Source organism: Cervus elaphus, chromosome 18 (genome assembly GCF_910594005.1).
Source record: "Cervus elaphus chromosome 18, mCerEla1.1, whole genome shotgun sequence".
Lineage (NCBI taxonomy): Eukaryota > Metazoa > Chordata > Mammalia > Artiodactyla > Cervidae > Cervus > Cervus elaphus.
In genome coordinates this window covers 122,967,943-122,995,905 of record NC_057832.1, presented here as the reverse complement: position 1 = coordinate 122,995,905, position 27,963 = coordinate 122,967,943, and the positions used below count along the sequence as shown (strand labels likewise).

Sequence of the window (27,963 nt, the reverse complement as noted above, 5' to 3'; positions counted from 1 at the left end):
TTTGAAAACGTTAAGAAGCAGATTTAACAACCTTGATATTTACAATATTCGGAGTTAAAGTTTAGCATGGCACGGGTATATAATCTCAACAAGAGAAACTTAACAACAATCTGAAACATCAAACAAACACATGAAGTTTGCTACAGAACAAGTGTATATTTAAAAATGAGACTATTATAAAAGAGAAATATTTCTGGGCAGATCCTATTCTGAGCACAGCTGGCAGGGACCCAGGCTGGGGGTGGGGTACAGAGGACAGAAAGCAAACACCTTTTCTTAGGACTCTGTTCAACTCAACTGCACTCTCTAATGAGCAGTAAATCCCAGAGACACATGAATTACCTTTTCTCCTTTAAATGCAGGGCAAGGGTGGTCGCCAGAAAATTCCACCTTTCTGTGGCCCAAATTCCCACTGAATAATGGTATTCCATTGTTGTTCAGTCGCTCAGTCGTGCCCACCTCTTTGTGACCCTAAGAACTGCAGCACGCCAGGCTTCCCTGTCCCTCGCTGTCTCCTGGAGTTTGCTCAGACTCATGTCCATTGAGTCGGTGATGCTATGATATTCTGGGTTGAGATGTTATATCCAGACTGTCTAAAGATACTCAGGGCTGGGACAACGGAGCTTAGACTGAATGAAGAGAAAGGAGGTTGGTTCTTCTGGAAAGAAGGAGCAGGGAAGGGTGAGACCAGGCCAGCCAGCATGCAGTCCACTCCCCTGCTCTGCGTTTCTGAATTCTCTCTGACAGCGCTGGGCTGGAGGGGGTCGCAGCAGATAAACTTCCCCAGGAGTGAATGTTCCAAGGCATGGAAGGCATGGAAGGCCCATGCCTTCCCTGGGCCACTTCATCTGGGGGAAACCTCCCAGTTTTAAAGTAATCATCCCCTCACCCCACCATCATGCCTTTATTCAGTCTATACTTTTCTTCTTAATGGGAAGAATGGAATAAACACAACTCAGAAAGTTCTAAAACCAATTCTTGAAACTTACTGCCACCAAGAAGCCTAAATTGCAAAAACTCATTAATGTGGGTCCTTTTAAATTATTACCATTTAAGCTTGCTTCTTGGAAGAAAAGCTATGACAAACCCAGATAGCATATTAAAAAGCAGAGACATTATTTTGCCAACAAAGGTCCATCTAGTCTAGCTCAAAATTCTCCAAGTGAGGCTTCAAGAGTATGTAAACCAAGAACTTCCAGATGTTCAAGCTGGATTTAGAAAAGGCAGAAGAACCAGAGATCAAATTGCCAAAATCCATTGGATCACACAAAAAACAAGGGAGTTCCAGAAAAAACATCCACTTCTGCTTTATTGACTATGCCAAAACATTTGACTGTGTGGATCACAACAAACTGTGGAAAATTCTTAAAGAGATGGGAATACCAGACCACCTGACCTGCCTCCTGAGAAATCTGTATTCAGGTCAAGAAGCAAGTTAGAACCAGACATGGAACAACAGACTGGTTCCAAATTGGGAAAGTGGTACATCAAGGCTGTATATTGTCGTCCTGCTTATTTAACTTATACGCAGAGTACATCATGAGAAATGCCAGGCTGGATGAAGCAAAAGCTGGAATTAAGATTGCTGGGAGAAATATCAATAACCTCAGATATGCAGATGACACCACCCTCATGGCAGAAAGTGAAGAAGAACTAAAAAGCCTCTTGATGACAGTGAAAGAGGAGAGTGAAAAAGTTGGCTTAAAACTCAACATTCACAAAACTAAGATCATGGCATCTGGTCCCACCACTTCATGGCAAATAGGTGGGGAAACAATGGAAACAGTGAGAGATTTAATTTTGGGGGGGCTCCAAAATCACTGCAGATGGTGAGTGAAGCCATGAAATTAAAAGATGCTTGTTCCTTAAAGATTAAAAAGCTAATTAAAGATTAAAAGAAAAACTATGACTAACTTACACAGCATATTAAAAAGCAGAGACATTACTTTGCCAACAAAGGTCCATCTAGTAAAAGCTATGGTTTTTCCAGTAGTCACGTATGGATGTGAGAGTTGGACTATAAAGAAAGCTGAGCATTGAAGAGTTGATGCTTTTGAGCTGTGATGTTGGAGAAGACTCTTGAGAGTCCCTTGGACTGCAAGAAGATCCAACCAGTCAATCCTAAAAGAAGTCAGCCCTGAATATTCATTTGAAGGACTGATGCTGAAGCTGAAACTCCAGTACTTTGGCCACCTGATGGGAAGAACTGACTCATTTGAAAAGACCCTGATGCTGGGAAAAGATTGAAGGCAGGAGGAGGAGGAGGAGAAGGGGACAACAGAGGATGAGATGGTTGGATGGCATCACTGATGCGATGGACATGAGTCTGAGCAAGCTCTGGGAGTTGGTGATGGACAGGGAGGCCTGGCTTGCTGCAGTCCATGGGGTCACAAAGAGTCAGACACGACTGAGCAACTGAACTGAACTCTGTATATTTAAAATATACTATTAAATGTTCATAAATAGTTGTTGTTGGCAAACATTCTCTGAGATAAGAAAACTGAATGACTCAGTGGTGGTAAACACACTGAGAGTGTCCTAGAAGTCAGGGTTGGACCCCAGCCCTGCTCAGTACATGTCCTGAGGCAACCTGCCATGAATCATGGGAATTGTTTATTTCCTCATCTGTAAGGGATATAACACCCACCTCAGAGACACGTGAGCTGAACTGATCAAATGTCGGGAAAATGCTGACTAAGGAAAAACTGGGCTTCCCAGTTGGCTCAGTGGTAAAGAACGTGCCTGCCAATGCAAGAGACTGGGATACAATCCCTGGGTGAGGAAGATCCCCTGGAGAAGGAAATGGCAACCCGCTCCAGTATTCTTGCCTAGAGAATCCCATGGACAGAGGTGCCTGATGGGCTATAGTCTATGGGGTTGCAAAGAGTCAGACATGATTTAGCAACTGAACAACAACAAAGGAAAAAGCTAAACCTAACAACTAAAACTTGAAATGCAAAAGACACCCGTGTCTATATCTGTAACCAAAAATATTACAGTGAGACATTTATAAACAGCAGAATGGGAGAAATGCTGGGTGTGTGACATTCCAGTCCCACTTCAGATACTCAGCTTCAAGATTTCCTTCTTCACATCACCATTGGACCAAGTGTCTGCAGCACAATTAATGAAGAGGTTGTTGGGGCCAGAAAGACTCCTCGTGGCTTTATTATCTCATTAACTAAATGGTAAATAGTTCCAGAGCTACTTCCACGCTTTAAGGACCACAATCTTTCTGAAATACCCAACTTCCATGTACATAAGATATTAGGTCTTGATAGAGAACTAGAACATAATAAGTATGTTTAAAATAATGTGTGAGTTCAAATTAGTAAAGAACAAAAGTTTATGATTGTGAACTAACTCATTAACCATAAAAACTCATTAAAACAAATGAAGTTTGAGAGTTTATGTGCCAGGTTGGTAGATGAAGCCTGGGATTCCTAGGCTGTGAACTCTAAGCCTGCTTTTAAATATATTTGCTGTATTTTCTTTTTTTTAAAGCAAAGTTCCAAGTGCCTCTGTGTAGAAAGCATAATGCTACATATGAGAGAAATTACTCAGGGTGGTCATTAGCTAAAAAAAAAAAAACAAAACACAAAAGATTCTAGAAATAGCAGAGCCCCTTAACTTCCAGGAGATTGAAGTTTAATTAGACAAAGTACGTACAGGAAAAAAAAAAAAAACTATGACATAGACTGATAGTATATTATCTATATTATCATCAGTCTTACTATGGTAAACTTTCATAATAAAGATTGTTATAAGATTTTACTTAAAGATCATCCCACAGATTCTTTGGAGATATTCAAGCTTGGTTTTCCTTTTAGGATTTCAATTCTTGAAACAACATAAACGATCCTCATTCGTCTGCTCTGTGCAACTTGCCAGCTGGGTTCCCCCACCCCTGCTGCGCATGGCCAGTGGAGTGGGAACAGTCCTGTACAAACTCTGTACTCAGTAAATAAGAGTGTTCAGTGAGGGTGTTTAGCTCTTTCTCATATACAAACTTAACTAATGGAAAAGAAAATGTTGAGTCTTTGAGGGTCAAATAGGAGGAAGAGACTGGAAGAAAGAAGCGCGGACCCTCTTAATCCCCAGTTCAGAGTCCAGTCACTGGAGAACGCCCCGTAGGCTTGCTTATCTAAGGCTCACGTTAAACACCTGCGGGTGAAGTCCAAACTCCTCTTTGCATATCGGGCACGGCTGCATGGAGTCCCCCTGCTCCACGGACCTCTGCTTCACTCTGTCCCATTCATCCGCCGACAGTGGCAACGGGGGAGGGTCAAAGAGGCCCAACTTCTGTGCTGAAGTTCAAACAACAGGGAATGTGAGTCCAGTGCGTTTTACAGGGTGGTAACTCATGCATCATTTTAATGACATTATTTTGCAAGTATTAAGGCAAAACACTCACATTACTTACCTCATTCCACCATACTTAGAATGCTGCTTTTATACGGGTGCACAGAAGTCAAGGAGAATAATCTGGTGTTCTTCAGTCGCTCAGTCATGTCTGACTCTTTGCAGCCCCACGGACTGCAGAACGCCAGGCCTCCCTGTCCATCACCAACTCCTGGAGCTTGCTCAAACTCATGTCCATCGAGTCCGTGATGCCATCCAACCATTTCATCCTCTGTCGTCCACTTCTCCTCCTGCCCTCAATCTTTCCCAGCATCAGGGGCTTTTCCAATGAGTCAGCCCTTTGCATCAAGTGGTCAAAGTATTGGAGCTTCAGCTTCGGCATCAATCCTTCCAGTGAATATTCAGGGTTGATTTCCTTTAGGATTGACTGGTTTGATCTCCTTGCTGTCCAAGGACTCTCAAGGTGAATGATATCTTACATTTATGTTGTTTTTATTTACAAAGAATTCCACATATCTATTTCATTTTCACAATGATTCTATAAAGCAGGCCGGGCTGATATCCTATTTTACAAATTTTTCACAGGTGTTGGCCAAAGGTCTCCTCATTTCTCAGCTAACTTCTCTCTCAGCCTTCGGCATTGCCTTCCTCCAATTTTGCTTGTTTCTGCTGCCAGTGACCTTTGTAACATGAGTATCAACCCAGTTCTTCACTTGCTAAAAACTTCTTATGAGGTACAGTTACTGTTAGGATCAGTCCTTGCCTCAGCCACATTTCAGGATCTGCTGCATGACTACCCTAGAGCAGGCCCAGAGCATCTGTTCCAGCGGAAGCACTCACTCTGGAAGAGGATCTGCGAGGAGCTCGGGAGAGCGGGGGTGGGGGCGTGAGCACGCCTTCGGCTCTCCCCACCCCACCCCCAGGCCACTGAGGCCCACAGGGCCGCCTTCAGGGACAGAGAGTGAAGTGCCAGGTCTACGGAACAAGAATGGGAGGCCTCGACAGGCCCGCTCAGAGCACAAGAAAGAGCTCTTGAAGATGGAAATGTTTTAGTGTCCAATAGAAATATGAGAGTCAACCAAAAGACTGGAGGAGGAAGTTAAGATATCGCAAAGTAGAAAAATACGGTAAAGGAGGAGACAGAAAACAAGGAAACTCAAGGATAAGTCTGACATCCGAAAGACAGGTGTTCCAGAACGAAAAGAAACCGGAGAGTAAACAACTTAAAGAAAATAGCCCAAATGTCTCCCAGAAGAGGACACCTGTTTTTAGTCAGAGGGGACCCAGCAAGGACCGAACGAAAGACACACAAGTTCGGTCGCTGCGAAGCTGCAGAGGCAGAAAAAGATCCCCAAGGACCAGGAGCCAGAAGCACATCAGATGCATCCACAGCAACACAGACTCCGGGAAGCAGCCCTTCCAGAATTGTGAGACAAAGCTTTCCATGTGAGAATCTCTTATCAGCGACAGTCCACGTTGGAGCAGAACACAGGTGTCTCCTGTCTGCACGCTTGGATGTGGCCTCTCATGAACTCTTTCCCAGAAGTTCCTGCTACAACAACACTGCAGGGTGCAGAAAGCTAAGGGGCAGGAGAGCCTCAGGGCCGCAGTCCACAGGAGGGTGCTGAGCAGAGGCCCAGGGCCCACAGCGCCGCACCAGGCCCACAGAGCAACTGTCCAGATGCGAGAGGAATGGTGGAAGGTTCTAGAAGGAATGTCTCCATGAAGATAAAATGAAAGGTCACCTACTGTATTTTAATGTACTGAGAGAGTATATTTTTGGAAGACATTCTGGGGGACAGATTTTGGCACTTTTCCTATGAGTTATTACAGCACATTACAAAATTTTATGAATGAAAACAGTGAGATACTGACATAGAAACAGAAGCCCCAAATCATGCACACTCTCCCTCTCTGTCTCTCGAATAAACACAGAAAACTCGCTGCCTGCACAACGTGGTGCCACAAGCCAGCTAAGAAAGCATGGCTCATGATTTGAGGGAAGAATCTAACTTTAATCATTATATGAAATAATGTTCCCCAAATCATTTGCAAAATAAATTGGGCTGAGATCTAAGTGAAATGCAAAACTTCAAAGGTAGTGAAGAAAAGACGGGGACATCTTTGTGATTTCAAGGATGGGTAAGGATGGAAATCCCCCAAATCATAAAGGATAAAGAGGAAAAACTGGTAGACAAAACAGTAGTTGGAGCAAAGAGTGTTCAAATATACGATCAGACACAGACCTGGAGAGGATAGTCTCTGTGGCGAAGTCAACATGGGGTTCAGACAAAGAGGATGCTGAGAACTCCAGCATGTCAGAAAGAAAAGATGGGAACCCAAGAGCGGTATTATGTTTGGACAACAGTTAAGAGTGTGTGGTACCCCTTCCAGGGTCTGAAACTGGTCTCTTGTCTAACACTTGGAAATGAATTGCCCGAGGAGACACATGTCTGACAAAGCCAGAGATTTTATTGGGAAGGGGCGCCCGGGCGAGAGCAGGTGGGCAAGGGAACCCAGGAGAACTGCCCTGCCACGTGGCTTGCCGTCTCGGGTTTATGGTGATGGGGTTAGTTTCCAGGGTGTCTTAGCCAATCCTTCTGACTCAGAGTCCTTCCTGGTGATGCAGCCCTGTTCAGCCAAGATGGAGGCCAGAGAGGAGGATTCTGGGAGGTGTCGGCCACCTGGTGTCTCCTTTTGACCTTTCCCGCACTCTTCCGGTGGGGGGTGGCTTATTAGTTCCATGTTCCTTTCCAGGACCTCTTGTCATAAAACAAGTCATGCAAGTGGTTACTGTGGTGCCTGGCCAGGGCGGGCGGTTTCAGTCAGCGTGCTTCCCCTAATAGACCCACCTCACTAGTAGCTAACATACATAATGCTAAGATGTGTTTTTCACTCAGAGGTCCTGAAGGAATGACTCCTTTACTCCAAATCGGGACGCTGGTGTAATTTACAGCCTCAGGCGATGGTGCTGAGGCTCCTGATGGTTTCTGTAAACTGTTCATGCAGACGGAAGGCCGTCACTAACCACTGCCTCGTGCTCCAAGCTGCGCACTTCCTGTTCGACACCGCGGACTAGCGCTGTGAGCAGTTCGGGGAGAAGGTTGGAGCTTCCGTCTGGCACTGTGGGGGCCCCGGGCTCCCCTTCACAGGGCAGCTCCCGCCCGCAGGCCTCCGGCTCCTTCTCCACCCGCCAGCCGCCCTCCGCCACCAGGTCCCCAGCAAACCTCCTCTCTAGGCCCAGCATCATTTAAAAAATTTTATGGCGGTTCCTCAAAAAATTAAATATAGAATTACCACACGGTCCAGCAATTCCTCTCCTCGGCACATGCCCCAAAGAATGGAAAGCGGAGACTCAAACAGATATTTGTACAAAAAGCTTCCTGGCAGCACCATTCACGGTAACTGAAAGAGGAGCCAACTCAAGCATCCCCCGACGGAATGGACAGACCTGCTGTATGCTGGCAAGCAGACGGTGTTCCACCCTAAACAAGGAGGAGGTTCTGACAGTGCTGCGACTGGCAGCTCGAACCCTGAAGACGTTACGCCGAGAGCAACAAGCCAGACACAAAAGGACAGATATCAAATGACTGATCCAAAGTGGTCAGATTCTCACAGACAGAGAGGAAACCCTTGGTTGCTGAGGTGGGGAGAGGGGCTGGGAGTGTTTAAGTGAGCAGAGTCTGGGAGGATGAAGACGTTCTGGGGACAGACAGCGGCGATGATTGCTGGGCAGTGGGAGTGCACTCACTGCCACTGAACTACACACTTAAAAATGCTGAAGTGGTAAACTTGATATATTATGTATATTTCATCACAACAAAAGTGTTACACCACAAGCCCCTCTCCTAATCGGCCCCTCCCGGTTTCTCCCCCGTTTCTCCTTCTGCCCTACCCTCGCTCACCAGGCCCCAGCTCATTCTCATTTCAGCAGCTCAGACACCCAAGCTATCTTGCTTCAGAGCCCTGCACATGCCTTTGTCTCCGTCAAGAACATTCTTCCTCCGTTCTTTGCAGGGACAAAACCGCTTAACCCCGAGAATCTATGGCAGAAGCTAGCTGATGTTCGCCAGCCTCCTGGGTGCATGGCTGGATCTGACTTCCCTCGCAACAAATAAAATAAAAATAAGAAATAAACCTTTTCTATTCCTAAGCTTGCAGCTTACAATAATTTGGACTTGTAAACGCTGTAAAACCGTGTAAAGGAGCCTCACACGCCTTGCACTCAGCCTCTCAAGATGCTAACATGACCTGAGCGCCGTGGTCCCATCCAGCTCGGCCTGTTGATCCAGCACTCTCGATTCATCTGTCCACCCCGCTGGGCATCCTTCTAGTCTCACTGATGCCCTTCTGCTCTGACCCCGATTCCACATGTGCTCAGCTAGCCTGCCCCCTTGGCCTCTCAGGACCTGGCCTGGCACCTTGGTCTTTATTTGCTTCTCTTGATGCTTCTGCAGAGCCCTGGCCAGGAACCTCCCTCTGGGTCAGCTGATGTGTCCTCCGAGCAGACTGAGAGATGCTTCTCTGGTTGGGAATGTCTAGGAGGGGCCTGAGCCCTTCTGAGAGCCTGGCCCGACTTCTTCACCTGGTCAAGGTGCCACCGCTTTCTCTGTGCAGTGAGTACGTCCCTGGGGCGACGCTCTGAGGCTGCGCCCAGATCCGAGTCTCAGCGCCACTCCCCGCTACTTCCAGCATCCGGGTACCACTGTCATCACTGTGGTTGTTGTTCGGTCACTAAGTCATGTCCAACTCTTTGTGACCCCATGGACTGCAGCACGCCAGGATTCCCTGTCCTTCACTTTCTCCCAGAGTTCGCTCAAACCCATGTCCATCTAGTCAGTGATGCCATCCAACCAACTCGTCCTCTGTCATCCCCTTCTCTTCTTGTCCTCAATCTTTCCCAGCATCAGGGTCTTTTCTAATGAGTTGATTCTTTGCATCAGGTGGCCAAAGTATTGGAGCTTCATGTTAGCCCTTCCAATGAATATTCAGGGTTGAATTTCCTTTAGGACTGACTGGTTTGATCTCCTTGAAGTCCAAAGGACTCTCAGGAGTCTTCTCCAGAAAAACAGTCTGAAAGCACTGATTCTTTGACTGCTGCCTTCTTTATGGTCCAACTCTCACATCTGTACATGACTGCTGGAAAAACCATAGCTTTGACTATACGGACCTTTGTCAGCAAAGTGATGTGGCTGCTCTTTACCACTATGGTCTTGGCCAGATGCTGATTTCCTATTTCTAGCCCCTATCTACTATATTTAATAGCTGTTAATCGACTGTAAGAAAGAGCTTTTCCTATTATTTATTCAATGATTTATTTTTATCATTGTAGATTAACAGATATTTACTTTATTCTCCTCTTACTTATTCTTGCTCTACTTATCATTACTGGGCTTCCCTTGTGGCTCAGCTGGTAAAGAATCCGCTTGCAATGTGGGAGATCTGGGTTCAATCCCTGGGTTGGGAAGATCCCCTGGAGAAGGGAAAGGCTACCCACTCCAGTATTCTGGCCAGGAGAATTCCATGGACTGTTTAGTCCATGGGGTTGCAAAGAGTCGGACACAACTAAGCAACTTTCATTTATCATTACTGTCTTTAATTTTTGCTCAAACTGTCCCCACCACTGTTTTTAAACTTTAGTACACACATATCTTTCTGTAAGATTGTAAATTAAAATAACTTCTGTACCAGAGAAAATGGTACTATTCATCTCAACTAGATTCTTTAGCTCTAGTAAGTCAAAATAAGAGTGATGAGATCAGCTTACCTAAAGTTAATGGTGGTGGTTTTGGATCAAGAACATATTCTTTTTCTGGATCTTCCACTTTAGGGCCTCCTTGTGTGGTTTTCTTAAGTCCAGTATCTATTAGGGCCTTTGTATTTCTTTTTAGAGATTTGGATCTGTTCTCTGTCTTTTGTACCTTTGTCTTAGAAGAGTCTGCTATTGAAAGATTTTGAAGTTGAAGATCATGTACAATGTGATCTTGTAAAGCCACTGCAGTGACTGCTAAGTTATCCTGTTTGGAGGAATGACCCTAAAAAGTAGGGAAAAAAGCCTTATAGTTACATTATCTAATGGCTCATTTACAAGAAAGCTTACACTTTAATACTCAACCTTGATGGCATACCAGACCAGATCCAGTAGTAAAGAACGCTGCACCTATCACTACCCAAGTCGGGTGACCAAAGCCCAGTCTCATTTATGTTAATGACACAGTAACATCTTTTCACTTAATTACTAAGGCCTTAATTATAATAAGAATAAATACATTCTGACCTATAAAAGCTGTGCATGCCCGAGCACATTGTTTCACTATAATTAGGCAAAGCTTGTTTCTGTTATACTACAGAGAACCTTGAATTTAAGTGCATGTTTCTTTGGTGAAAACTTATACAAAAATAAAACTGCTCTGCAGCTAAGAAATGCTTGCACCAAGCACTACATTGACAGTGCCTCACTGATGCAAGGTTTGCAAACTCTTTTTATACCATCATATAGCTGAGTTAAAACATATGCATGAGTAAAACAACGTCTGTGTTTTAAACAGGATTGTGTACCTTATTTCTTAACATGCTGATTCGGGAGAAGCTGTTGCTTGGCTATATCAAATTATATCATCATTTCATATCCCAGTCCTTTAATTCTTCTACTGTAAAAAAGTCAACAGAAAGTCAAAGTTAGAGTGTACATAAAACATCTGATGAAGTTTATGGGGAAGAGATAAAATTGAGGGTCTAACTGATGGTGAAGTGACAGGACTGCCTACCACCACAGCCCACGCTCCATGATCTAGCCTTGGAGGAATTCAAGCCAGTTGCATCTTGATCAAGCCCTGTCCTCAAGCAGTTCTCCAGTGAGTTGGGGGAAATGTACTAATGTGAACAAGAACAATCCATTGCTAAATGTAATGATATCTTGTGTGAATACAACAAAATTTCAGACTAAAAGATCAGAGAATGTACGTGAAATACTTCTTGAAAAGTCAAAGTGTTAGTTCCTGTGACTTTTTGCAACCTCACGGACTGTAGCCTGCCAGGCTCCTCTGATCATGGGATTTCCCAGGCTAGAATACTCAAGTGGGTTGCCATTTCCTTCTCCAGGGGATCTTCCTGATCCAGGGATCGAACCTGGGTCTCTGCATTGCAGGCAGAATCTTTACCATCTGAGCCATCGGGGAAGCCTCTTAAAGAGATAATACTAAACCTGGAAATTGAAGGACAGAGAGCGGATGATGAACATGCTGCCCCACAGTATGAGAAAAGCAAAGGTGCACCAGAAGTCAGCAGAGGTTTACGTTTCAGAGGAGAAGGGAACAGTGGATGCCCTGGGATGGAGGAGGAACGCCTGTGACTTCCCCCTGCCAAGAGCACGGACTACAGACCATGAGCCAGGTTCCAGGCTTGCTCTGTTTGCAAAATATATAGCATATCTGAGTCTGCTTTCCCAGCTCAAGACACACACACAGCACTCCCCATGCAGGACTACTGTCAGGATTAAATGACACAGCCCAATTCCCTTCAAAGCTGGAGGAAGAATTTGGAATTGAGCCGTCAGTTTTTAGACAAGGGTATATCTTATGATTCTTTACCATCTGAGAAGACAAGAGACCAAAATACATTGGGGTGGGGAGAGACAGTACCCTGTTGAAGTCATCTAGGGAGCAGTACTGAGGGCCTGATTGTAAGACGAGAAAGGAAGTAATCCCTAATGTGAGTTTCAGGATGGACACCTACATCCAGTTAGTCCCACAGAATGAACTTCCTAAGGAGAAAGTGTCGAATGAGAAATGTAGAATGAGAAAAGTCAGGGCTTAGCTGCTGCCAAGATCCTCTAGAAGTGAGGTGACCGTTGCCATGGCAACCTCAATCCCCTTCAATTCTGGCATCAAGAGAGGCATGAAGGAAGTTTCCATCCAATGTTTCATCACAACAGTCTAGGCTGAAGAAATGGCAGAAGACATTTAAAATGCTGAAAGATTACTACCAGAATCTTCTACTTTAAAAACGCCCACAACCTGGCAGATTATAGTTTACATCATCCTAAAAATTGTTTAATAACCACAGCTAACCATCTGCAGTTGACAGTTTTATCTCGCGGAAGCCATTGTGATTAACATCAGGATAAGAGCTTTTAAAAACGGTGCTCCTTGTAAGTCCTATAGTGTCATTAAATTTCAGCATTAGAAACTATTTTCAAGTATTTAGTTCAACTTCATTTTTTTGAGGTATAGTCCAACTTCACTTTGGGTCGCAAACAGGCGGACACAACTGAGCTCGCACGTGCGCGCGCGCGCACACACATGCTAACTTCATTTTAAAATGAGAAAACATCCAGAGATTACTGACTCCTCCAAAATTATATAATTAGTCTGTGGCAATGGTAGGGTTAGAAAGTTAATCCTTAGCCAGTATTTAGAGCTAAAATTAATAGGAATATTCTTTCTTTGTAAATTCCATTGTTAACAATTAGTTAAAAGATGTAGGACCTGGTAACATAAAAACACTACTGTGGTGCCAAAGTAATTAGTTGCCAATTTGTCTAAGTGACTTTAAGCTAATTCATAAACACCCTAGTTAAAAATACAGGCATACAAGAGAAACACAATTTTTAAAAGACAATTGGACACTGTCTTATTACGTTTTATAACTCAGGAATCCCTCCTTTTACGTTTTTGATGAGACTGCACCTAGGTTGGCCAGAAGCACAGAGACAGATGTAATTGAAATCCTCCGGTCCCTGGGTACCAGTGGTTTGACCAAGACCCCAGGACGCTCGAGCCCCAGGCGCCCTCCTGTCCTGCTCCAGGGAGGGTGAGGCGCTGTAGCACGGTATTTATTGAAGAACATCCGCGCACAGCACACGGGAGGACTCAGCAGTTCACAGTGAGTTCAAGGGTCAACTGTACACGTGAAGCGTTTCAGTAACGGGCAGGTTACGGTTCTCAAGCGCTGACCCTTCAGGCCCTCCCAAGCGATGGCCGCGGAGCAGTTGGGCAGGACAGTACCCACCCCTTTCGCCTTCAGGGCGCCCCTCCACCTCCCCTCCCCCGTACCCCACCGGAGACCACACCTGCGGCGCAATCGACCCCGCCCGCCTCACGCCAACCGCGGCCGGAGCCCTCCACCGACGAGGCTCGTCGTTGCCTAGCAACCGTCGCCGCGCCAGGCTAGCACCAGCGCGCATGCTCATCAGCCTCGAGCCGCCCCGGGCCGGGAACCGCTTTCCAGAGGTCCGCCGCGGCTCTGCCACACTGCGCATGCTCGCCGGTCCCGACCCGCTTGCAGCCTCATCACGCATGCTCGCCCGCCCTGCCGAGCGCCCGGTAGGCCTGGGCAGGGCTTTCTTACCGCGCACGCTCGTCGGCCGCGCGCCGCACAGGGCCGCGCCGCGCGTGCCCGCTCGCCCGGCTCTCGTTCGGGGGCGCGCTGCGCGCGCAGGCGGGCAAGGCGGGCTGCCGTGCGGCCCTGCCCGGGGCGCTCTACCCGCGGCTCTCTCCCCACGGGCCCAGCGCGGTTCCTGGAACCCGCCTGCCCCGGGCCGCCGGGCCGCCGGGCCGCCGCTCTGCCTCGGTTTTGGCTTGGACTCGCCTGGGCCCACCTGGTTTCCCTTCTCTAAGCATCACATCACGCACTGTCCGTTGTCCAGCGTCCGAAATCCACTGTTTGGTACATTTCTTTGGCTTTTTAGTTGTTAGAGTTAAGCTTGGATGCCGTACTTAACGCCTCACTCTGGCCCAACCCGGAGACCAACAGAAGCTTGTTGAGACACTGACTCTGTGTATTTCAACTTTTATTGAAATGAAGTTCAGCTGAAAGTACAGACACAAAATACAAAATGCAAATAGTCCCTTTTTTCTCCACTCCTCTGAAAGAGAGGTCTAAAGAACTTACCAAGTTGGTTGGAAATAGATCGTTGATTGTTGAAGGACACCTTAGTGATGTAACATGGGAATGAATGGTATTATATTGATGAAACAAGACAATTAGAAGCTTCATTGAAGGTTTTTTTTCCTAGTGGAATTAAATTTTCTAAGGTGGCCACTCTTGTTTGAAAGTTTGTAGAAACTGACTAAAATTAAGCTAAGATTTTTTGGTAAAGCCAAATTAAATTCATAATGAAGTGAATTTTAAGTTATTAATCTTCACATACTCTTGGAAGCTTTTCCAACAAACACTGTAACCTTGATTGATGTTCTGATGGTAATGGGGCTAGGAGACAAGGCAGGATCACTGGTCGGAGAACCTTTTGTTCTGTGACTGGGAGTGTCCCTCCAGCACAGAGGAGAGAGCCAGAGCTTTGGGATCAGTCAGATAGGTCTTACTTTTGGGTTCTATACATAAAGGGGGCATTTCTTATTCCTCCCGTCAGCGTCCATGAGCCCTGCACCATCAGGCGTCCTGGGATGGAGCATACGACCAGCCTCAGCTCAGCAGAAAGTCTCGGTGTCCTGGCCACAGTGACTTATAACTGGCAAGCACGTGGGCCCGAGCGAGTCTGATCAGATGGACTCTGTCTACTTGTGGGAGCTACGGGAACATTCCTTTATGCTTCCTGCTGAGTGCAGGAACAGGGGAAGACGTGAAGCTGCAGCTGCGCTTCTCCTCACAGGGTGAGAGCAGGAAGCTGCTGGGGGCTGTCCTGAACCTCAGATCGGGATTCAACAGGAAGTGGCGGAGAATTGGACAGAGTCCAAGCCCTGGTGAGGTAGTTTAAGTCCTGAAGGGGCTTTAACCCAACTCTGAGTCTTTCCAGTTAACCTGAGTGAATAACTTCCCTTTAAGCTTCAGGCAGTTGAGAGGTCTGATTTTCTGTTACTTGTAACGGGAAGAATTCAGATGATAAATAGGTATACTATTACCACTTTAGGGCTTTGGTGAGGTTAAAACAGGGCTTCCCAGGTGGCATGAGTGGTGAAGAACCCGCCTTCCAATGCAGGAGATGTGGGTTCGATCCCTGGGTCGTGAAGATCCTCTGGAGGAGGGCGTGACAACCCACTCCAGTATTCTTGCCTGGAGCATCCCATGCCTGTACGGATAAGGCTAAAACAGCATATGTATGTGAACTGCTTAGTACAGTGCCTGCTAATCTTTATATCAACTTTAAGGTATTTGTTCTTTTTAAACTTCCAACATCTAAGAAAAGTTCCCATTAAAAAAAATTCCTTCCCTCCATCCAAGTGTTTCAACTTTCAAGACTGTTTTACTGTCTGCATGTTTTCTATCCTAAGGAAATGGGTCTTTCTTCTTAGTGACATAGAATACTTTTCTGCAGGCATTTGCTTAAAAATTTAGTCTTGCAATTGTTACTTTGTAATTCTTGACAGAAAGCATAGCTGATGTGGTTGATATTTGAAGACATTATGAGGACCACATAGCTCACCTGTCCTTCAGATAGAGTCTTATATTCATCTTCAAAATGCGACATTCGTGGATGAGAAAGGTTCAATAACATGTATGACCCACCTACCTCACTCCAAGAAACCTTTTATCAGTGATTTATAGTTTGGTATGCTTCTAGTGTCTTTGTTTGTTTGTTTAAAGATGGGCTTAAAAATGCCTTATGTAGACTGTGTTTGCATACTCTGAAACCCCCCTGAATACGTTCTCTGCAGTATTGCCCAATGCCCTTTATATAAGCCCTCATGTCACCTGAAAACCAGGTTCCCTTTTTGGTGGATGTTGGCCCAAAAGACACAACCAAGCCAAAGAGAGGGAGAAGGAAGGAATGGTTACTTGGAGCAAGTGAGGAGAACCCTGGGGATCTTTCCCAAGGCAGTGCCTCCCAGAACAGTCAAGTTGGGGAAGTTTTAAGCTAAGGTACATGCACATTCATGAATTCGGCTTCCCTGGTGGCTCAGCTGGTAAAGAATCCTCCTGCAATGCGGGAAACCTGGGTTCAATCCCTGGGTTGGGAAGATCCCCTGGAGAAGGGAAAGGCTACCCACTCCAGTATTCTGGCCTGGAGAATTCCGTGGACTGTGTAGTCCACAGGCTTGCAAAGAGTCGGACACGACTGAGCAACTTTCACTTCATAATGCACATTTGTGAAGGGGCCTGAGCAGAGGATAATTCAGCATTGCATTGGGGTGAAGGTCAACAAGAGTCCAAGTTTTAGTTTATCTAAGCCTTGGTCTTTAAGGGTCAACATCATCATTCTATCCCGTTCCTTGCGGGGGCGGGGGGGGGGGGGCTGTCCTTAATTCCTGCAGAACTCAGTGGTTGTAAATGGCAACTGACTCCAGTATTCTTGCCTGGAGAATCCCATGGACAGAGGAGCCAGGGGGCTGCAGTCCGTGGGGCTGCAGAGTCAGACACGACTGAGTGCCTGAACGACGACTGTGGTCGTATCAGACTGTCACCTGCACCCTTTAGGGGGAGCGTGGACTCTGTTCTGTCGGTGAATTGTTGTTTCTTGATTGTGTCGTCTTTGGTTCTGTATTTCCTTTAATATCATTAATGACTGAGACCTGTTCAAGGGCCAGGCTTAGATCTCACAATGGCCGAGACCAAAAATGGCTTCTCTTATGTCTAGAAAGCCGTGTCTGGGTCCCTTTCTCTGGGGACCCCCTAACCTCTCTGCTTACACTTGCGTTATTAATATCTGAGAATTTCAGAAGCACGAACTGGATGTCCTGGGAATGGTCTGAGGAGAAAACCCTGGGGAGGAGATGAGATGTGGGTGGAGAGGACAGGCTGAGGCTGGCTGCTCCGCTTAGATGCGGAGAGAAGACACGGGTGTGCCTGCAGTGAGTGCGCTGTGTGCTCCTCTCCACGCACTGAAGAAGGAGGCCTCCTGTGTGGGGCTGTAGTTCAGAGATCCGGGCACAAACACTGTGAAGAGAAGGGTGATGGTGCCCACACACCTCGAAGCAGGGGCAGCCAAGGGCGGGCAGGGCTGGCTCTTTGATGGGAAGCATTTCTGTGATGGGGGAATCGTATACTCTATTTTGTCTGTGTAGGAGCAGTGCAGGTATTCCTGAGTCCAAGCGTGTACTGCTCACAGCCTGACAGTCAGATAAATCCACAGAGCAGTTGTTGGGTCAAGGGGGTAGTGACTTTATTTGGGAAGCCAACAGACAGAGAAGATGGCGGACTAGTGTCCCAGAAAACCATTTTACCCAAATCAGCATTGAGGCTTCTTTTTTTTAACCCAAAGAGGAGGGGCTTGTTGCATACTTCTTGGTGTCAGAATCCTTTGTTCACAGTGTTCCTTTGACTCTCTAGCAAGATAATTGGTATTTTCTGTTCTGCACATTTTTATCTCCTGGGAGGCAGAGCATTGAGAAAGGGCTCCTGTGTATGTTTCAGGCTAGAGTCGATGTCCTTTTACAGACGTGCAGAGCCAGCATGACTAAGCACAGAGCACAGGGGAGAGTCGGTGTGGAGTCCGGCGTGTTCTTCTCTACCACACAGGAAAATATCCAGCTATGACAGGTGGCGTTTGGACTTTGTCTCCTGGCTGAGAATGAGGTTTTCCCACTATTACTGCAGAGACCAGCCCTTGCACTCTAGTGGTGGGAGAGTCTGGGTTCTCAATACGTTTGGTCCACACAGATGAAGTTCACCCATCTGCCAAGACTACGGCTCTGTGCTGATGGACACCAGGCAAGATTAGAGGGGTTCTTCCTAGTTTAACCTCTCCTCACCCTCATGTATTTAATGTTGGTGCTCTCACGTTTCTCCTTTGTTGCCTGCAGAATATTCTTAGTCCCACTCAATGCATATTCCTCTCTAGCCTCTCTTAGCACTGTCCTTAATGCTGAAAATAAACCTGCAGCGTGGAGAACAGTGGCTCAGAATCCACCTTTAATTTATGGATAGCTTTCAATTTTACCCATCACCGAAAATGCCTTTCCTTTAATATATTTCACTGAATCTTTAGAATCGCCTTTAACTTTCTACTAATATTTCTAGATTCATCACTAATTCTTATCTTACTTCCACCCAAGTCCTTTTTCCAAATAACTAGTCTTTTCCTGTATTTTGCAATATGTGAGGTCCAGCAATTGTTGGGAAATTTACCATCTCTCTGAGTCCTGCGGCAGCCATCTTGTAAAGGCTGTTACACCAGTGGGGGGACTTTCTAAAATATTCTTTTTCCTAGAGATTATACAGGGGTTTTGTTTTGTTTGTAATGAAGAAATGAAAAAGAGCTTAGGTGGAGTTATTTCATCCCTTCTGGCCAAAGGCATATCTGTATTTTTATATCTGTGACAAGAGTACAATGACTGCATCATTCCTGTTCATGTTAAAATATTGATAGAGAGACGCTGATGACAACATCTCCTACGCCGGGGCAGGGTGGGGGTGGGAGAGGGATTGCGGTGTTTCAGTGCCTTGCCTATAATTTAAAGTCACGGGCATAGCCAAAGAGCTCCTTTAAAAACTTGTTTTCTGAACAGAAAATGGAGCAAATTCATTCTTTGTTGGTGAATCCAATATATTTAGAATCGATTTATCACTTTGGAGAAGAGGAGTGTCCTGTTACGATGGAATGACTGACATGATAAAGATATTCACGCCCACTGCTCTGTGATTCTCCTGCACCAGACACTTTAAAAACCGTTCCAAGGACAATTATGCATACTCACTGGAGTAAGCAAGTACTGACTCTGCTCAGATATTTGTGATTTTTCTGCCCTAATTAAGTGAAGTGAAAGTCACTCAGTTGTGTCCAACTCTTTGTGAACCCCATGGACCATACAGTCCATGGAATTCTCCAGGCCAGAATACTGGAGTGGGTAGCCTTTCCCTTCTCCAGGGGATCTTCCCAACTCAGGAATCAAACCCAGGTCACCCGCATTGCAGATGGATTCTTTACCAGCTGAGCCACCAGGGAAGCCCATTAAAAGCATTACAAATTCCAGGTTTCTTGTGTAAACTCCACAGTAGCCTGGAAGAGAAATGCATGCTGGTTTCTAGCCACTGCATCGACAGCACAGTTTCTCTGAAAGTTGGATCAGCTGATGCTTTTATATATTCAGTGCGGACTCAATCCTGATTTTTAAAAAATTAATAACATTTTATTTATTTAATGAAATTTATAGACAAATTAAGCATATAATACAAAGCATTTCTTTACATTTTCCCATTCTTAATATCTTGCATTTGTATGCTGCATTTGTCCCAAAAGACCAACCAGTGTTGATACATTCTGATTAGCTAAAGTTTATAGTTTTAGGAATTCACATCTCTTTTTGTATAGTTGTAAAGGTTTTGACAACTGCGTCACATCATGTGTCCACGATTACAGTATCACTCAGAGAATTTCATTACCGTAAACATCTCTCCCTCCCTTCTTTGTACTGTCTGTCGTTTTGCCTTTTCACTTCATAGAGTTGGACTCATACAGTGTGTAGCCTTTTCAGATTGGCTTCTTTAACTTAGCAACATGCATTTAAATTTCCTTCATGTCTTTTTATGTTTGACACCTCATTTCTTTTTATTGCTGAGTAATATGCCATTGTCTGGTGGACCACAGTTTGTTTACTCATCTACTGAAGGACTCTGTGGTAGTTTCAGTGATTATGAATAAAGTTGTTGTAAACATTTGAGAGCAAGTTTTTGTGTAGACATAAGTTTTCAGCTCATTTGGATTGCTGGATTATGTGAAGACCATGTTTAGCTGTGTAAGAAATTGCCAATCTTCCAAAGTGTACTTTTTGAATCCTTACTAGCTCCACATCCTTATCAGTACTTGAAATGGTAAGTTATTTGAGCTCTAGTCATTTTAATAAGTGTGTGATAGCATCTCATTTTTTGTTTTATATTTGTACTTTCCTTATGACATGATATTGAACATCTTTAATATCTTGATTTGCTGTCTATGTATTTACTTTGGTGAGGTGTCCATTCAGATTTTTTGCCCACTTAAAAAAATTAAGATACCTTCTTATGTTGAGTGGTCAAAGTTCTTTGTATATTTTGAATATAAGTCCATGATTGGATATGAATTTTGCAAAGATTTCCTCAGTCTGTGTTTTATCTTCTTCATCTGGAAAAGACCCTGATGCTGGGAAAGATGGAGGGCAGGAGGAGAAGGGAGCAACAGAGGATGAGGTGGTTGGATGGTGTCATCAACTCAATGGACATGAGTTTGAGCAAACTCCAGGAGATAGTGAAGGACAGGGAAGCCTGGCGTGCTGCATTCCATGGGGTCACAAAGAATTGGACACAACTGAGCAACTGAACAACAACTATGTTTTTAGCAAAACAGAATTTGAAATTTTAATGAGGTCCATCTTTAAAATTTGTTTTCTTTCATGGGTTGTGCTTTTGGTATTGTAGTAAAAAGTCATTGCCAAAGCCAAAGTAATCTAGATGTTCTCACAGTTTATCTTCTAGAAATTTTATAGTTTTGCATTTAGGTGTATTATCTATTTGGAGTTAGTTTTTGTGAAAGACACAAGGTCTGTGTCTAGATCCCTCTTTTCCCCTGGGCTCTTTATTCTCTTCCATTTATCTGTCCACTCTTTCACCAATGCCGCATTGCCTTGATTACTATAGCTTTATAATGTAGTCTTTAAGTTGGGAGGGTTACTTATAGGATATAGTGCTTGAACTTTGTTCTTCTTTAGTATTGTGTTGGCTATTCTGGGTTTTGTGCCTTTTCAAATGACCACAGCTATGAAATTAAAAGATGCTTACTTCTTGGAAGAAAAGCTGTGACAAACCTAGACAGCTTAATAAAAAGCCAAGATGTGACATTGTTGACAAAGGTCTGTCTAGTCAAAGCTATGATTTTTCTAGTAGTCATGTATGGATGTGAGAGTTGGACCATAATGAAGGCTGAGAGCTAAAGAATTGATACTTTTGAACTGTGGCGCTGAAATACTCTTGAAATACCTTGGATAGCAAAGAGATCAAACCAGTCAATTGTGGGAATCAGCCCTGAATATTCATTGGAAGAACTGATGCTGAAACTGAAGCTCTAATATTTTGGCCACCTGATATAAAGAGCTGACTCATTGAAAATGACCCTGATTCTGGAATAGTTTGCTGGCAGGAGGAGAGGGGGCGGGGCAACAGAGGATGAGATGGTTGGATGGCATCATTGACTTGATGGACATGAGTTTGAGCAAATTCCCGGAGATAGTGAAGGACAGGGAAGCCTGGCGTGCTGCAGTTCATGAGGTCTCAAAGAGTCAGACATGACTTAGCAACTGGACAACAACAACATTTTGCATCTTGTGCCTTTTCAAATGAACTGTAGAATCAGTTTGTTGATTTCCACAAAATAATTCACTGGGATTTTGGTTGTGTTGTAGCCATAGATCAAATTGGGGAAGAACTGATATTTTAAATACATTGTCTTCCTTTCCCTGGACATGGAATGTCTCTCCATTTATTTAGATCTTTGCTTTCTTTCAGAGTTTTGTAATTTTCCATATGTAGATCTTACACATATTTTATTAGATCTATACCTAAGTGAAGTTGCTCAGTCGTGACCTAAGTATTTCATTTTTATTGGAGTTAATGTAAATGGTGTTCTGTTTTTAATTTCAAATTCCACTTGTTCATTGCTGGTATACAGAAAAGTGATTGACTTTTTTGTATTAACCTTATATCCTGTAGCCTTGTTATAATTGCTTATTAGTTCCAGGACTTTTTTTTTTTTTCTTTTTTGCTAGTTCGTTGGGATTTTCTTTGTATAGAATCATATCTTCTGAAAACAAAGATTCCCAATATGTATATTCTTATTGTTTACTTTTCTTGTCTTATTGCATTATCTAGGACTTTCAGTATAATGTTGAATAGGTGTGGAATGAAGAAACATTCTTGCTTTTTTTCCCCATGAGAGGGATAAAGCACTTATCTTCTCACAGTAAAGTCTGATGTTAGCTGTTAGGTTTTTCACAGATGTTCTTTATCAAGTTAAGGAGGTTCCCCTCTATCCCTAGTTCACTAAGAGTTTTTTTCATGAATGGGTGTTGAATTTTGTCATATGCTTTATCTGCATCTATTGATAGGATTATATGATTTTTCTTCTTTAGCCTGTTGATGTGATGGATTAATTGATTTTTGAATGTTGAACCAGTTTTGCATTACTGGATTAAATTTCACTTGGTCATGGTATGTAGTTCTTTTTATGCATTGTTGGGTTCTATTTGCTAATAATTTGTTGAGAAACTGGTATCTATTTTCATCAGGGATATTGGTTTGTAGTCTTTCTTTCTTATAATACCTTTATTTGGTGCAGATATCAGGGTAGTGCTTCTGTTTTTCTGGGTGAGATTGTAGAAAATTTGTGTGATTTCTTTCTTAAAAGTCTCGTAGTCAACACTCTTGACCTGCTGCTTAATTTTTTTAGCACCTATATTATTATTAAATATAGGCTGTTCTGATTATCTCTTTTTCTTTTTAAAAGTTCTGTTAGGTTGCATCTTTTAAGAAATTGGTCTATGTAATTTAAGTTATCAAATTTGTGGGTGTGAAAATTGTTCAGAATATCCCTTTACTATTTTTATATGTCCAATGGGTCAGTAGCAATCCATTGATAATCCCATTTGAATTTCTGACTAGCAATTTCTGTCTTCTCTTTTTTTCTTGATTAGAAGTTTATACATTTTATTGATCTTTTAAAAGTACCAGCTTTGATTTTGTTGATTTTTCTCTGTTGTTTTCCTGTTTTCAATTTCATTGGTTCCTGCACTAATTTTTAATATTTACTTACTTCTGTTTGCTTTTGGTTTATATTGCTCTTCTTGCTCTAGATTCCTAATGCAGAAGCCAAGATCTTGATTTTAGAGTTTTCTTATTTTCTAACATGCATTCAATACTATAAACTTTTCTTTAAGCACTGCTTTTTCTGCATCCTATAAACTTCAATAAATTACATTTTCATATTTATTTAAAGTATTTTAAAGAATCTCAAGACTTTTTTCTTTGATTCATGTCTTATGTAGAAATGTGTAATTGATTCCCCAAATATTTCAGCATTTTCAAACTGTTTCAGTTATTGATAATTAGTAGTTTAGTTTCCAGAGAAGGCAATGGCAACCCACTCCAGTACTCTTGCCCGGAAAATCCCATGGACGGAGGAGCCTGGTAGGCTGCAGTCCATGGGGTTGCGAAGAGTCGGACATGACTGAGCGACTTCACTTTCACTTTTCACTTTCATGCATTGGAGAAGGAAATGGCAACGCACTCCAGTGTTCTTGCCTGGAGAATCCCAGGGACAGGGGAGCCTGGTGGGCTGCCATCTATGGGGTCGCACAGAGTCGGACACGACTGAAGCGACTTAGCAGCAGCAGCAGCAGTTTAGTTTCAGAATGTGGTTTATCTTGATGAATATTCCATATGAACTCGGGAAGAATGTACACTGTGCTGTTGTTGAATGAACTATTCTTTAAATGTCAATTAAATTTGGTTGATTGATGGTGCTGGTCAGCTCAACTATGTCCTTAATGATTTTCTACAGGCTGGATGTGTCAGTTACTGATGGGAGGCTGTTGAAGTTTCCACTTACAATAGTGGATTTATCTATTTCTTCTTTCAGATTTGAAGTTTGTGCTTCACATATTTTGACCTGTTGTTAGGTACACATGCATTAAAAATAGTTTTGTCTTCATGTAGAATTGACCCATTTATCATTATGAAATGCCTGTCGTTATCTTAGATAATTATCCTCTCCTTAGGTTGGCTTTGTTTGAAATCAATACAACTTCTCCAGCTTTCTTTAGATTAGTGCTAGCATGGTATATCTCTCTCTATCCCTTTACTGTTAATCTAGCATTGTCTTTATATAAAGTGGGTTTCTTTTAAATAACATGTAGTTGACTGTTGTATTTTAATCCACTTTGTCAGTCTCTGTGTTTTAATGTATTTAGACCATTCACTTATAAAGTGATCCTTATATAGTTGGATTAATATTTGTTGCTATATATGTTTTCTATTTTTTCTGCATTTGTTGTTTCTTTTTGGTATTTCCTTCTTTTTCTGCCTTTTGTGATTTTACTTGAACATTTTATATTATTTCATTTTCCCTCCTTTCTTAGTATATCAATTATACTCCTTTAAAAATTATTTTAGTGGTTGCCCTAAGTTTACTGTATACATTTGCAACTAATCTAAATCTGATTTCAAATAACATTATGTTGCTTCATGGATAGGAGTAGGCCCTCCACTCTCTCCCATCCCTTGTAACATTGCTGTCATCCACTTCAATTATCTGTAGGCTATAAATCATCCAATATATTGCTCTTTGTTGATTATATTGAACAAACAATAAATCTATTAGATCAATGAAGAACATGAAAAAATGAAAAATTTTGTTTTGCCTTCATCTGTTCCTTCTCTAACCATCTTTGTTATTCAAATATACTTTTTTTTAAAGTATATTTGAATTTCTGACCCATGTAATTTTCCTTCCTTCTGAAGAACTTTAGGCATTTCTTGCAAGACAATTCTCCTGGGAGCAAATTCCTTCAGTTTTTTTTTTTTTTTTTTTTGTCTGAAAAGGGCTATATTTCTTCATTATTTTAAAAACAATTTATTTAGGTGAAATTCACATAGCATAAAGTTAACCATTTTACAGTGAACAATTCAGTGGCATTTAACACCTTCAAAATGTGCAACTACCACCTCCATTTCGTTCCAAAACATTCCGATAACTCCATGGTGGAAATAAAATCCCATACCATTCTCTTCTCCCCAGCCCCTGGCAACCACCAGTCTGCATTCTAACTCTATGGATTTATCTATTCTGGATATTTCATATACATAGAATCACACACTATATGACTTTTTGTGTCTGATCCTTTTAAGTTATAATGTTTTTGAGGTTCATCCATGTTGTAGTATGTGTGTGTACTTCATTTTTTTATGGCTGAGTAATAGTCTACTGTATGTATATGCCACAATTTGTGTATCCATTCATCGTTCTTAGACGCTTGGGCTGTTCCCATGTTTTGGCTAATGTCAGTAGCACTACTGTGAACACACATGTACTTGCATTTGTTCAATATCTATTTTCAATTCTTTCGTGTACATACCAGGAGTGAAATTGCTGAGTCATGTGGTATGTTACCACCACACTATTTTATATAGCAGCCGCACCATTTTACATTATCAGTAATGTACAAGTTCAGTTTCACTGCATTATCTCCAGCACTTGCTATTTTGAATTTAAAAATCTTATGGCCATCCTAATAGTTGTGAGGTGGTATCTCACTGTGATTTTAATTTGCATTTCCCTAATAATTGACGACACTGAGCAGCTTTTCATGTGCTTGGTGACCATTTGTATATTGTCTTTGAAGAAATGTTTATTCAAGTCACTTGCTCATTTTTAAATTGGCCTGTATGCTTGTTTTTGAATTTTAGGGGATCTTTATATATTCTGGAAATGAAACTTTTATCATATATGTGATTTGCAAATATTTTCTCCCATTTTGTGGTATGTCTTTTCACTTCCTTCGTACATCTTTTATACGCAGACATTTGATGGTTTAATAGTCACATTTGTCTGTGTTTTCTTTTGGTGATTGTGCTCTTGCTGTCATATCCAAGAAATCGTCACCAAATCCACTGTCATGAAGATTTTCCCTTGTGTTTTCTTCAAAGAGTTTTGTAGTTTTAACTCTTACACTTAGTTCTTTTTTTTCTTTTTTTTATTAGTTGGAGGCTAATTACTTCACAACATTTCAGTGGGTTTTGTCATACATTGATATGAATCAGCCATAGATTTACACGTATTCCCCATCTGTTTCACCATAGATAGTATACATGCTGTTCTTTTGAAATATCCCACCCTCACATTCTCCCACAGAGTTCAAAAGTCTGTTCTGTATTTCTGTGTCTCTTTTTCTGTTTTGCATATAGGGTTATCATTGCCATCTTTCTAAATCCCATATGTATGTGTTAGTATGCTGTAATGTTCTTTATCTTTCTGGCTTACTTCACTCTGTATAAGGGGCTCCAGTTTCATCCATCTCATTAGGACTGATTCAAGTGAATTCTTTTTAACGGCTGAGTAATATTCCATGGTGTATATGTACCACAGCTTCCTTATCCATTCATCTGCTGATGGGCATCTAGGTTGCTTCCATGTCCTGGCTATTATAAACAGTGCCGCGATGAACATTGGGGTGTACGTGTCTCTTTCAGATCTGGTTTCCTCAGTGTGTATGCCCAGAAGTGGGATTGCTGGGTCATATGGCACTTCTATTTTCAGTTTTTTAAGAAATCTCCACACTGTTTTCCATAGCGGTTGTACTAGTTTGCATTCCCACCAACAGTGTAAGAGGGTTCCCTTTTCTCCACACCCTCTCCAGCATTTATTGCTTGTAGACTTTTGGATAGCAGCCATCCTGACTGGCGTGTAATGGTACCTCATTGTGGTTTTGATTTGCATTTCTCTGATAATGAGTGATGTTGAGCATCTTTTCATGTGTTTGTTAGCCATCTGTATGTCTTCTTTGGAGAAATATCTGTTTAGTTCTTTGGCCCATTTTTTGATTGGGTCATTTATTTTTCTGGATTTGAACTGCAGGAGTTGCTTGTATATTTTTGAGATTAATCCTTTGTCTGTTGCTTCATTTGCTATTATTTTCTCCCAATCTGAGGGCTCTTTTCACCTTACTTATAGTTTCCTTTGTAGTGCAAAAGCTTTTAAGTTTCATTAGGTCCCATTTGTTTAGTTTTGCTTTTATTTCCAATATTCTGGGAGGTGGGTCATAGAGGATCTTGCTGTGATTTATGTCGGAGAGTGTTTTGCCTATGTTCTCCTCTAGGAGTTTTATAGTTTCTGGTCTTACATTTAGATCTTTAATCCATTTTGAGTTTATTTTTGTGTATGGTGTTAGAAAGTGTTCTAGTTTCATTCTTTTACAAGTGGTTGACCAGTTTTCCCAGCACCACTTGTTAAAGAGGTTGTCTTTTTTCCATTGTATATCCTTGCCTCCTTTGTCAAAGAGAAGGTGTCCATAGGTTCGTGGATTTATCTCTGGGCTTTCTATTCTGTTCCATTGATCTATATTTCTGTCTTTGTGCCAGTACCATACTGTCTTGATGACTGTGGCTTTGTAGTAGAGTCTGAAGTCAGGCAGGTTGATTCCTCCAGTTCCATTCTTCTTTCTCAAGATTACTTTGGCTATTCGAGGTTTTTTGTATTTCCATACAAATTGTGAAATTATTTGTTCTAGTTCTGTGAAAAATACCGTTGGTAGCTTGATAGGGATTGCATTGAATCTATAGATTGCTTTGGGTAGAATTGCCATTTTGACAATATTGATTCTTCCAATCCATGAACACGGTATGTTTTTCCATCTGTTTGTGTCCTCTTTGATTTCTTTCATCAGTGTTTTATAGTTTTCTATGTATAAGTCTTTTGTTTCTTTAGGTAGATATACTCCTAAGTATTTTATTCTTTTTGTTGCAATGGTGAATGGTATTGTTTCCTTAATTTCTCTTTCTGTTTTTTCATTGTTAGTATATAGGAATGCAAGGGATTTCTGTGTGTTAATTTTATATCCTGCAACTTTACTATATTCATTGATTAGCTCTAGTAATTTTCTGGTAGAGTCTTTAGGGTTTTCTATGTAGAGGATCATGTCATCTGCAAACAGTGAGAGTTTCACTTCTTCTTTTCCTCTCTGGATT

The 27,963-nt window shown here is 42.6% G+C and overlaps 1 protein-coding gene across 7 annotated transcripts in view; it reads right to left on the bottom strand.

The window, feature by feature from the left end:
- Nucleotides 1-13,570, bottom strand: part of RNF32 (ring finger protein 32) — a 46,318-nt gene extending 32,748 nt beyond the window's left edge. For 4 of the 7 annotated variants that reach the window (XM_043871955.1, XM_043871949.1, XM_043871956.1 and 1 more), the window contains exons 1-4: nt 13,433-13,570; nt 10,921-11,012; nt 10,130-10,397; nt 4,165-4,307 (exon numbers count right to left, since the gene is read on the bottom strand). In XM_043871955.1, the coding sequence (XP_043727890.1) occupies nt 4,165-4,307; nt 10,130-10,397; nt 10,921-10,935 (426 nt within the window). In that variant the 5' untranslated portion in view covers nt 10,936-11,012; nt 13,433-13,570. The other 3 variants (XM_043871951.1, XM_043871952.1, XM_043871950.1) reach the window with 3 other exon arrangements.
- Nucleotides 13,571-27,963: the final 14,393 nt, after the last annotated feature.